This window comes from Tamandua tetradactyla, chromosome 23 (genome assembly GCF_023851605.1).
Source record: "Tamandua tetradactyla isolate mTamTet1 chromosome 23, mTamTet1.pri, whole genome shotgun sequence".
NCBI classification, from domain to species: domain Eukaryota; kingdom Metazoa; phylum Chordata; class Mammalia; order Pilosa; family Myrmecophagidae; genus Tamandua; species Tamandua tetradactyla.
Window position 1 is genome coordinate 32,156,963 of NC_135349.1, and position 12,620 is coordinate 32,169,582.

General features: G+C 39.2%; 1 protein-coding gene across 2 annotated transcripts in view; it reads right to left on the reverse strand.

Annotated features, from left to right (window-relative positions):
- Positions 1–12,620, reverse strand: part of SLC5A11 (solute carrier family 5 member 11) — a 72,858-nt gene that overhangs the window by 48,533 nt on the left and 11,705 nt on the right. For both annotated transcript variants that reach the window (XM_077141501.1, XM_077141500.1), the window contains exon 3: positions 6,844–6,915. In XM_077141501.1, coding sequence (XP_076997616.1) covers positions 6,844–6,915 — 72 coding nt within the window. The remainder of the gene's footprint in view (positions 1–6,843; positions 6,916–12,620) is intronic.

The window sequence follows — 12,620 nt, forward strand, 5'->3', positions numbered from 1 at the left end:
AGGGTGTGCTGATTTGAAACTGTTATAAACCCTGGAAAAGCCATGGTCTTCTTCTAATCCAATCTTGTGGGGGCAGACTTCTTGTGGGTGGGATATTTTGATTAGGCTGTTTCCACGGAGACGTGACCACACCCATTCAAGGTGGGTCTTAATTAGTTTACTGGAGCCCTTAAAAGAGCTAACAGAGAGAGAAAGAGCCCAGAGCTGATACAGAGAGCAGAAACCAGACACAGATATTTGGAGAAGTCTGGAGAGCCGGCATAGAAAGCTGCTGGAATCAGAAGCTGAAAGCAATGCAACCTGCGAGCATAGGACCAGGAGATGCCAGCCATGTGCCTTCGCAGTGGACAGAGAAACCATGGAAGTGATCGGCTTTTCTTGAGTAAAGGTATGCTCTTGGTGGTGTCTTAATCTGAATATTTAGATGGCCTGTAAACTTGCACTTAATAAATCCCTTTTATAAAAGTCAATCCACTTCTGGTATATTTCATCTCGGCAGCTTTAGCAAACCGAAACAGGGTGTATCCAGAAGCGAGTTAAAGAAAAAGGAGATTTCTGCTCTACGCTCAGGGTCCCTCAGGGCCAGGATCCCCACGATTACCATCCTACTCACAGAACACCTGAGTTCTCATTCAGTCTGGGCTCAGGGAAGGTGGGATCTGTGGGAAAGGTGTTGTGGGGATGGGGCTCTGTCAGCTCATCCCAAACATCTACTTTTTTGGGGGGGAGTTGGGAAGGTGCACGGTCTGGGACCATGCCTGCAACAAACCCTCCCATTCTACATGCCCTTTTTCCATTTCAAAATTGAGATATAATTCACATACCATTAAATTCATCCTTTTAAGGTGTACAATTCAGTGACTTTTAGTAGATTCATAAAATTTTACAATCATCACTACCATTTCATTCCAAAACATTTTCATCACCACAAAAAGAAACTGCATACCCGTACCCATTAGCAGATACTCCACATTTCCCCTCCTCCCAGCCCCTAGCAATCATTAATCTACTTTCTGTATCTGTTTGCTTATTCTTTATATTTCGTATAAATGAATCATATATGATTCTCTGTGTCTGGTTTCTTTCAGTTAGCATAATAGCTATACAGGTTTATCCATTTTTCAGCACATATCACTACTTCATTCCTTTTTATGGTTGAATAATATTTTATTGTAGGCCTATACCATTTTTTGCTTATCCATTCATCAGTTCTCTTGGGTATATACTTAGGCATGAAATTGTTGGCTCATATGGTAGCTCCATGTTTAACTTTTAGGAAACTGCCTAAGATTTTCCAAAGCAGCTGTACCATATTACAATTTCACCAAAATTGTTGAGAGTTGCAATGTTTCCAAATCTTCCTCAACAGTTGTTATTATCTGTATTTTTTATTTTAGCCATCCTAGTGAATATGAAGTGGTAACTAATTGCAGTTTTGAGCTACATCTCCCTAATGACTAATAATGTTGAGTATTTTTTTATGTGCTTGTTGGTTATTTGTATATACTCTTTGGGACAATGTCTAATTGAATTTACCCCAATTTTTACTTGAATTTATTTGTCTTTTTTATTGCTGAGTTGTAAGACAGTTCTTTATATACTCTGGATACTAGTCCCTCATCATATATAAGGGCAAATATTTTCTCCCAGTCTAGGGATTGTCTTTTTTTTTCTTGATAGTATCCTTTGCAGTGCAATTTTTTTTCTATAAAGTTCAATTTATCTATATTTTTGTTGCTTGTGTTTTTTATATATCTAAGAAACTGTTGTCCAATCCAAGGTCGCAAATATTATACCCAATTTTCTTCTAAGAGTTTTATGTTTTTAGCTCTTGCTTTCGGGTTTTTAACCCATTTTGAGTTAATTGTCTGAATATGGTGGAGGTAGGGGCCCAACTTCATTCTTTCGTCTATGAATAGCCACTTGTATGAACACCATTTGTTGAAAAGACTATTCTTTCCCTCATTGAATTTTCTTGGGACCTATATTGAAAATCAGTTTATCTAGATGTATGGGTTTGGTTTTGGATTCTTAATTCTATTCCATTGATCTGTATGTCTATCATCATGCCTGTACCACACTCTCTTGATTAATATGCTTTGTAGTAAGCTTTGAAATTGAGAAGTGTGAGTCCTCCAACTTCGTTCTTCCTTTTCAACATTGTTTTGACTATTCTGGATCCTTTGCATTTTGATATGAATTTTAGGGTCAGCTTGTCAATTTCTGCAAGTAAAAAAAAAAAGCCAGATGGGATTTTTATAGGGATCGCATTAAATCTGTAAGTTAGTTTGGGGAATATTGCCATCTTAACAATATTAAGTATTTCTAAATCCATGAACACAGAGGTCTTCCCAAACATTTAGTTCTTCTTTGATTTCTTTGAATAATGTTTTCAGTGTATAAATATTTGCATTTATTTTAAGTTTGTTGCTAAATATTTTATTCTTTTTGATGCTGTTATATTGGAATTGTTTCCTTTATTGTTTTTCAGATTGCTCATTGCCATTGTATTGAAATACGATTGATTTTTGTATATTGATCTTATATTCTGAAATCTTACCGAACCCATTCAACAACTCAGGATTTTTATGGATTGCTTTGGGTTTTCTGCATACAATATCATATTATCTGTTAATAGAGATAGCTTTATTCTTCTTTTTCTATCTGGATGATTTTACTTCTTTTTCTTGCCAAATTCCCTTGTATAGAACCTCCAGCAAAATGTTGAACAGAAATGGTGAGAGGGGTCCTTGTCTTGTTCCTGATCATAGAGGGAAAGCTTTCAATCTTTCACTATTAACTGTGAGGTTAGCTGTGAGTTTCTGTAGATGCCCTTTATCAGACTGAGGAGTTTTCCTTCTATTCTTAGCTTGAGTGTTTTATCACCAAAGGGTGTTGGGTTTTGTTAAATGATTTTCCTCTGTCTATTAACATAATCATATGGGTTTTGTCCTTAATCTCGTTAATGGTGCTCTAGTTTGCTAGCTGCCAGAATGCAATATACCAGAAACGGAATGGCTTTTAAAAGGGGGAATTTAATAGGTTGCTAGTTTATAGCTCTAAGGTTGAGAAAATGTCCCAATTAAAACAAGTCTATAGAAATGTCCAATCAAAGGCATCCAGAGAAAGATACCTTGATTCAAAAGGCCAATGAAGTTCAGGGTTTCTCTCTCAAGTGGAAAGGCACATGGTGAAACTGCCGTCATCTGCTGGCCTCCTCTCCAGCTGGCCGGGAGGCGTTTTCCTTCGCTGGCTGGTGGACTCTCTGCTTCCTGATTCTGCCATGCTCTCTGCTCTCTCAGAATCATGTGGCTTTCTTGTTTTCTAGCTTTTTCTTTTTAAAGGATTCTAGTAAAATCAATCAAGACCCACCTAGAATGGGTGGAGATACATCTCCACCTAATTAAGTTGAATACCCACACTTGATTGAGTCACATCTCCGTGGAGATAAGCTAATTAAAGTTTCCAGCATACAGTATTGAATAGGGATTAGAAGAAACTGTTGTTCCCACAAGGTTGATTAGGATTAAAATATGGCTTTTCTAGGATACATAAACTTTTTCAAACCAGCACATATGGTGTATTACAGTTTCTTTTAATTTTTTGTTTTTGGCTGCATGTGCCAGGAAATGAACCCGGGTCTCCCACGTGGTGATGGGCATTCTACCACTGAATCACCCATGCACTCAGTGTTTTACATTAATAGACACTTTTGTCTGTTGAACCAACTTTGCATTTGTAGGATAAATCAGGGTATGTAATTTTTGATATATTACTCAGTACTTTTGAGACTATATCACCAGAGATATCATTTTGTAGTGTTTTTTTTCCTTTCAATGTCTTTATCTGGTTTGTAATTATTAATCAATATTTTTGCCCTTTATAAGTATAATTCAGGTTTTCTATTTCGTCTTGAGTCAGTAGTCTTTATCTTTCTAGGAATTTTTTCATTTCATCTAGATTACTTAATTTTTGGCATGCAATTGATCATAACATTCCCTTATAATTCTTTTTATTTCTGTAAGATTGGTAGTAATGTCCCCTCTTTCATTCCTGATTCAAATATTTTGAATCTTCTCTCTCTTTTTTTTTTCTTGAATGATCTAGCAAAAAGTCTGTCTGTCAATTTTGCTGATGTTTCCAGAGAAGCAGCTTTTGGTTTCATTGATCTTCTCTGTTATTCTTCCATTCATTATTTCCTTCTTTTCTGCTTGTTTTGCCTTACTTTGCTGTTCTTTTTTTAGCTTCCTATTGTGAAAGGTCCAGTTATTGATTCAACATTTTTCTTCTTTTTTAATATAAGCATTTAGAGTATAAATTTCCCTCTAAGAACTGCCTTAGCTACATCCCTTAAGTTCTGTGTGTTGTATCCTAATTTTCTTTCATTTCAAGGTATTTTCTAATTTCCCTTGTGATATCTTTTTTGACCCATGGATTATTTGGGGGGGTGTTGTTTAATTTCCACATTTTTTGGTGAATTTTCTTAACTTCCTTCTGCTATTCATGCCTAATTTCATTCATAGTGGACTAGAAACATACCTTGTATGATTTCAGTCCTTTTAAATTTACTGAGACTTATTTATGGCTTAACATATGGGCTATCCTGGAGAATACTGCATGTACATATAAGAATAATATGTTCTTTTTGGGTAACGTGTTCTATTAATGTCTGTCAGGTCTAGTTGGTTAAAATGTTGTTCAAATCTTCTATTTCCTTGTTGATTTCCTCCTAGTTCTATTAATTACTGAAAGTGGCGTACTGGAATCTCCAAGTATTATGATTGAGTTGTCTATTGCTTTCTTCAATTCTGTCAGTTTTTGCTTCATTTTTTGGACATATATGTTTATGATTACTTATCTTCTTGATGGATTGACTCTTTTGTCATTGTAAAATGTCCTTCATTGTCTCTAATACAATTTTTTTGTCTTAAAGTCTGTTTTATCTGGTATTATTTTAGCCACTCCAGCTCAGTTTTGGTTACTATTTACATGGCATATTTTTTCCATCATTTTTACTTTCAACCCATTTGTGCCTTTGAATCTAAATTTGTCTCTTGTAGATAACATATAGTTGAATTATGGCTTATTAAAAAAAATCCATTCTGCCAATATCTTCTTTGTATCAGAGTGCTTAATCCATTTAAATCTAATGTAAAATTGATAAGGCAGGGTTTACATTTGTCATATTGCTTTGTATTTTCTATATATCTTATGTCTTTTTTGTTTCTCTGTTCTGCTTCTGCCTTCTATGTAAAATAGATATTTTCTATTGTGCCATTTTCATTCCATTTTTTCTTTTATGTATTTAAATTTATTTTCTTAACGTGTAATAATGTAGTACAGACTAGTACCAAATTTCTAACAAGAGTACAAAATATCTGCTCCCATATAAGCCCATTATTTACCCTCTCTTTTGTGCTATTATTGTCATATAAATTATGTATTTATACATTTTATCCTCATAAATATAGATTTATAATTATTATGCAATTGTCTCTTCAATCAGACAGGATAAAGATGTTACAATAAAAATGAACACACGCCGTCTTCTATATTTACCTATGTAGTTACCTTATTGGGGCTGTTTATTTGTTGAATGAATTAGTTGAAAATATAATCTGAAGTATATGGTTGATACCATTTGGGGACAGTATGGTTATCATATTCAGAAATTTCATCTTCCACACACTCAGATACCTGTTATCTCTGCATTTTAAAGTCTGCATTGCTTGGACACACTGAATGTGGGAGATGACTTCCCTTTTATTAGTTCACAGATTCTGCCCCCCCCTTATATTAGGAGAACATACGTAAAATTATTATTCCTGATCCCCTATCTAGGGCTCATGTAGTATATTTTCATGTAGCATATGTTTTCCTTAGATACACTTGAAAATACTAATGGGCTTTTTTGCACATCCTTATTTGTGTTGTCAGTATCCACTCCACCTTCTTCTAGTAATGGCTTACAATTTTCTTTCAGGATCTAGCTTCTCTCATTTCTTATTCCATATGCTCAAGGGAGGCTCCAGCTCTTCTCCCCAAATTAAGGCAGTAAGCATGCGACCTAGGCTTGAGCCAATCAGCACATCAAAGTACTCTGGCTATGGTGATTGGCTGAAGGATGGGCATGGGACTGAATCATAGATATTTTCCAGGAATACCACCGTGGAGGCAGATACCCTTCTGATGCTTGGCTGGAACTTAAGAGGATGAAAGGTCTGGATCACTATCTGCCATCTTGTTTCTGTAAAAGGCAAGCCCATTTGGAAATAGTGTCCAGAATCAGAAGAGAAGGAGAAAGAAAGAAAGAAAGAGAGAGAGAGAGAGAGAGAGAGGGAGGGAGGGAGGGAGGGAGGGAGGGAGGGAGGGAGGGAGGGAGGGAAGGAAGGAAGGAGGAAGGAAGGAGGAAGGAAGGAAGGAAGGAAGGAAGGAAAGAAAGAAAGAAGGAAAGAAGAAAGAAAGAAAGAAAGAAAGAAAGAAAGAAAGAAAGAAAGAAAGAAAGAAAGAAAGAAAGAAAGAAGAAAAGAAAAGAAAAGAAAAGAAAGAGAGAGAGAGAGAAAGAAAGTAAAGATTGGTAGGTGGGTAGGAAGACAGAGAAACCAGGTTCTGGTAGCATTATTTGAGCCCCTGTATTCCCCCATACCGGGAGCAGTCAACCCTAGATCTTTCACTTAGATGAGCTGATAAATTCTCTCGTTTAAGTGAAACTGAGGTGGAGCTAGGCCTTGTCTAGCTTAGACTGTAGCCTCCAGACAACATGGAGCCAAAGATTCTTTGACAGAAAATAAACACATGAAGATTTTTAGCGAAGTGTCTTGAATGGAACCAAAGACCACTTACTGGCCACCACACAATGTCCCCACCAGCCAGGAAGTAGCCTTTCACTGTATCTCTTTTGGTCTTCAATGTGGACTGAAACAAAGAAAAGGAGTAGGTGAAAGAAAATATTAGCAATTCAAGTCATCCCCAAATGGCCTAGGCCAAGAACTACAAACTGGGAGTCCAAAGGACCAGATTTGGCCCTCAGTTATGTTTTGTTTGATCCTTAGATTTTAAGAAAATTTGGATTTGAAAACTTTAGAGGAGACATAAACTCTTCAGCTCAACATGGTTCCCACCACTCCCTCCTTCACACATTTATGCTAGCCTAGCCCCTAATGGATACAGTTTATTGAGTGTTTGCTATGTGCCAGACACAATGGTAAGCATTTTAGAAGCAAATCTTTTAAATTCATATTAGCCCCTATGAGGTAGGCCTATCTGACAGATGAAGAAATTGAGGCTGCAAAGTAACATCACTTATCTAATCCCATATTTCTAGAGAGTGGCAGGGCTGGGAATTCAAGCCCAGGTCAGCCTGATCTACAAAACCATTGTCAGAAAGAGTGAGCTTCCTGTCATTGAAGGTGTTCAAGTAATGACATTTTAGCTATAAAGTAGCTTGTGTGATCTTGGATAAAGTTTTTAACTTCTCCGAGTCTCTGGGTGCAGAGGTCGGTGAGGGGATTCTTCCTCTGGATGCTAGATGGCACCAAATGGTAGCTCTTCCAGCCCCTGCAAATAATCCTGCTGTAGAAAACACACACCGTGGCTCAATCCTGATGACACAGGAGGTATTTTCTAAGAATCAAAAACTCCTTGTGCTGAAAGGGATATGAAGAGGGTCATCTAAAGTCAGGCTTCCTAAACCAATGACATCAGAGTCACCTCTTGTCAAAACACAGATTCCCAGGGACTCTATCCCTCACCCTAACTCTAATCCTAACCTTAACCCTGATCCCAAGTCTAAAGCCCTTATTCTTTTTTTTATTTTAAAAACTTATCATACAAACATACAAACATTCTTGATATACAAACATTCCATGCATGGTATAAAATCAGTGGCTCGCAATATCATCACATAGTTGTGTATTCATCACCATGATCATTTTTTTGAACAGTTGCATTACTCCAGAAAAAAAAATAAAAAGGAAAAAAGAAAAAACTCATACATATCATACCTCTCACCCCCATTGACCATTAGCATTTCAATCTATTCAATTTATTTTAACCTTTGTTCCCTTTATTATTTATTTTTATCCATATTTTTTACGCATCTATCAATTTAAAGCCCCTACTCTTTTTTTAAAACTTTTTTTATTGTATAATATAACACATATACGAAGCAAAGAAAGGAAAAAGCAATAGTTTTCAAAGCACTCTTCAAAAAGCAGTTATAGGACAGATCCCAGAGTTTGTCATGGGCAACCATACCATCATCTCAGATTTTTCCTTCTAGCTACTCCAAAACATAGGTAGCTAGAAGGAATAAATATTATTTTATCACCACAATCACCTTTTTTTGTGTGTGTGTGTGAAAAGTAACATGTACAAAAAAGCAATACATTTCAAAACACAGCACAACAATTAGTTGTAGAACAGATTTCAGAGTTTACAATTCCACAATTTTAGGTTTTTACTTCTAGCTGTTCTATGATACTGGAGACTAAAATAAATATCAATTTTAATGATTCAGCAATCATATTTGTTTGTTAAACCCTACCTTATCTGTTTACCTCCATCATCACCTTTGATCTTTCCATCCTTCTCTTTAGGGGTATCTGGGCTATGGCCATTCCAACTTTTTCATGTTGGAAGGGGCTGTCAATAATTTGGGGTAGGGAGATGGAACTAGCTGATGTTCTGAAAAGGCTGGACCTTCTAGGGTCAGGACTTATCTGGCCCAGTAAAGCCCGACTTCTCAATGACATTTCATCCATCTTGATATCTCCTGCTAAGGTGGGGGCATGGAGAGAGCACACAGAGGTGAGATCCATGATCTTGGAGATGTTCAGCACATCACTCTTCCCTTCCTGCCCAGGAGGAGGAAAGGTTAAATGGTAAGGTTATAGAAATGATCCACAGAAGAGTCAGATATAAGTGAGCATATATTGGTGGCCTATAGTTTTGTACCAGGTGACTTAAAATCAGCTAACAGCACCTCTTCTTCACCACTCTCATCCTTAAAGTACTGATCTCCTTAACATATAAAGAGCTCCTAGAAATCAATAAGAAAAAGGGCAAGAACCCAATAAAAATGGGCAAAATATGTAAAACCACAGTTCACAGAAATGAAATATGTGGCCGTTAAACTTACCTAATGAGGTCTAACTGCAATTGTAATACAGAAATGCATATTGATACTATATTGAGATATTATGTTTCCCTATCAGTTTGGCAAAATTTAAAAGTTTCACAGCACACTGTCAGGGAGGATCTGGCAAAACAGATTTTTCATACACCGTTGATGGTGTGCACATTAGCACCACACCCAGGGAGGGAAAATCGACATAAGCTATCAGAATTACAAATGCATGTGTCCTTTAGCCTGAAAATCAACTTCAATGTATTTATCCTACATTTTAGCCACACATATCCAAATTAATGGCTGTACAAGGTTTATTCATTATGGCATAATTTGTAATAGTAAAAGTTGGGAAAGGATCCAAATGGCCCTCAGCTGGGAACAGGTTAAATAAACTATAGTACAACCATTTAATGGAATACTAAACAACTTTTAAGAGCATGATAAAGCTTCAATGTACTGATAAGGATATATATCCAAGTACTGATAAGGATCTATATTCAGTAATGCTGACTGAAAAATAAAAATATATATAGTAGGTAACCTTCTGTTTAAGAAAAAGGGAGATATATGTGTGTGTGTGTGTGTATTCATATTTATTTGGATTTACAAATTGTGGAAGTATATAATAATGTATTAAAAAGCTAATAACATGCATGGCTGGACTTCTGGGACGATGACTATCTAGACTAGCTCGAGCTTAGTCCTGCTGCACGGAAAAGTTAGAGAAGGGACGGGCCCAGGGCGACTGGGATGGTGATTCGGGAGTGCGGCTGACCTGGGAGAGCCTTCTGCACCATATGCAGTAGCTCTGGTGGCGGAGGCCGAGGAACTGAGAGGAAGAAAGCTGGAGCATGGCACAGAGGAGTGGAGTGGTGGAGCCTGCGGGAGTGCATGGATGGGAGCCCGGGACTAGGAAGTAAGCCAGGCCGCATTCTTTGGGTGTGCTACCCTCACCAGCGCAGCCCCATGACCAGCGACTCACCCCACACCCCACGCACCTGAACCCCATCACCTGTTCCCCATGCTCCAGGCACCCCCAACCCCCAGTGCACGTATCTGCCCCCCACTCCCACCCCAAGTGCAGCCCAACCTGCCTCTCCTGCACCCCTCCTGAGCACTACCTCCCCCTCCCTGTTCCCTGCAGGCTGTTGCCAGAGCATAAAGGCTGTGGGCACTGTCCTCCATAACTGGGCTACCCCTGCCTACCCCCCATAGTGCTGCACAGCCTCACCCTGCCCTCCCTGAGCTCAGCACATTCGTTTACAGCACTCCCAGGACCACGCATGCGCACAGACCCCAATCACATCATTCAGCTCTGAGACTCGACTTTACAGCAGTCCTAGGACTGCACGTGTGCATGGCCCTCAGCCGCACTTCTCAGCTCTGCGAAAGTGCTGACCTATGCAGCCAGGTCACATCTACCCCCAACCCACGAAGGCAGAATGCTGACCTGCTGCCACAGCTCTACACATGTGCACAAAGGGCCCCAGGCCTTAGACTAGCGCACAGCAGGATTACGCTTCCCAGACCTGTGCACCCACACAGCTCTATCCTCCCTGGCTGCTCGGCACCCACATTCACAACCTCTGGGGGGACCTGGCCCATGTGCACATGGCCTCTCGGGCCCAGGCAGATGCCACCTGGACCTGGGCTCCTATCTCCAAATCTGTGAGACGAGGGGTGGGAAACTGCTCAGAGCAACCCACTGGAAGCCGGGGAGGAAGCAGGAGGAACCCTGGTCCTGGGTGCGCTGTGTCTCCCACCCCAGGGGAGGAGGCACGGCCAGGGCAGGGATTTCCCAGGAATCTGGACAGGGAGGAAGCAGATGCTCAGCCAGGGAGGTGGCCAGGTGGGGGGGAGGGGTGGTGCAGATGGCACCCACAACCTGCCACTCCCGTCACCACCACAGTGGGTGGATGGCATGGAGACCATAGGCTCAGGGTGGGGTGCCCCTGGAAGCTTCTAGGTTATCCCCAACCTGCGCCCATACCTGCCCTGAAACAAATCACCACACTGAGTGCCCCACCCTGTACCCTGCTCCCTGTGTTCATCTATTCAGCAAACACAAGGTCTTAGACTACTGAAAGAAATCAACTCCCAAAGTAGATCAATCAAGATATTTACATGCCACAAAACAGCAGAAGATCACTAGGCATATCACAATGCAGACACATATAGCCCTGTCTAATGATCAAATTAAAACATCAAAGGAGACACAGACATTGGAAAAACTAATTAAAGATGTTCATACAACTCTACTTAATAAAATAAGTGGGATAGCAAATGACATAAAGGAGATCAAGAAGACAGTAGAAAAGCATAAAGAGGAACTTGAAAGAATAAATAGAGAAATAGTGGATATCACAGAGATTAAAAACTCTGTTGACTAAATAAAAAACATACTAGGGTGGTGTGACAGTGGCTCAGGCAGAATTCTCGCCTGCCATGCCAGAGACCTGGGTTCGATTCCCAGTGCCTGCCCATGCAAAACAAAACAAAGCGAAAAACATACTAGAGGCACAGAACACAGATTTGAAGAGACAGAAGAAAGAATAAATGATATAGAGCACAGGATAATTGACTTTGAAGATTCAAAACAACAAATGACAAAAAAGATGGAACAATTTGAATAGGAACTCAGGGAAATGATAGACAAAACAAAGCACAGAAATACAAGAATCACTGGTGTCCCGAAGGAGAAGACAGGAGTAAAGGGCTAGGAAGAATAGTTGGGGACATAATGGGGGAAAACTTCCCAACCTCATAAAGGATATAAATATACAAGTTAAAGAAGTCCAAAGAACTCCAAACAGAATTAACCCAAATAGGCCTTCCCCAAGGCACATACTAATCAGTCTGTCAAATGTTGAAGAGAACAGAAAATCCTGAAGGTGGCATGAGGAAAACAATCTACTACATACAAAGGAAATCAAATAAGACTGAGTTTAGAATACTCAACCAGCACCCTGGAGGTGAGAAGGCAGTGGTATGATGCTGAAAAAAAAATTCTTTTTTATCCTGAAAGCAAAAGAATTCCAGCCAAGAATTCTGTACCCAGCCAAACTGTACTTCAAAATTGAGGGAAACAGGGCCACAGTGGCTCAGCAGGCAAGAATGCTTGCCTGCCATGCCAGAGAACCTGGGTTCGATTCCCGGTGCCTGCCCGTGTCAAAAATAAAATAAAATAAAAATTGAGGGAAACAGGTTCGATTTCTGGACAATGCACCAAAAAAAAAAAAAAAAAAAAAAAAATTGAGGGAGAGATTAAAGTTTTCACAGACAAAGAAGTTCTGAAAGAATTTGTCAACAAGAGACCGAAACTACAAGAAATACTAAAAGGAGTTCTGCCAGTTGAAAAAAAAAGACAGGTGAGGGAGGCCTAGAGGAGGACACAGAATTGAAGAGTACCACTAAGGGTAATCTAAAGAATACAAAGAGAAAGAGGGAGAAGAATATATACATCTGACAAACAAAATAAAAAAGATAAGAG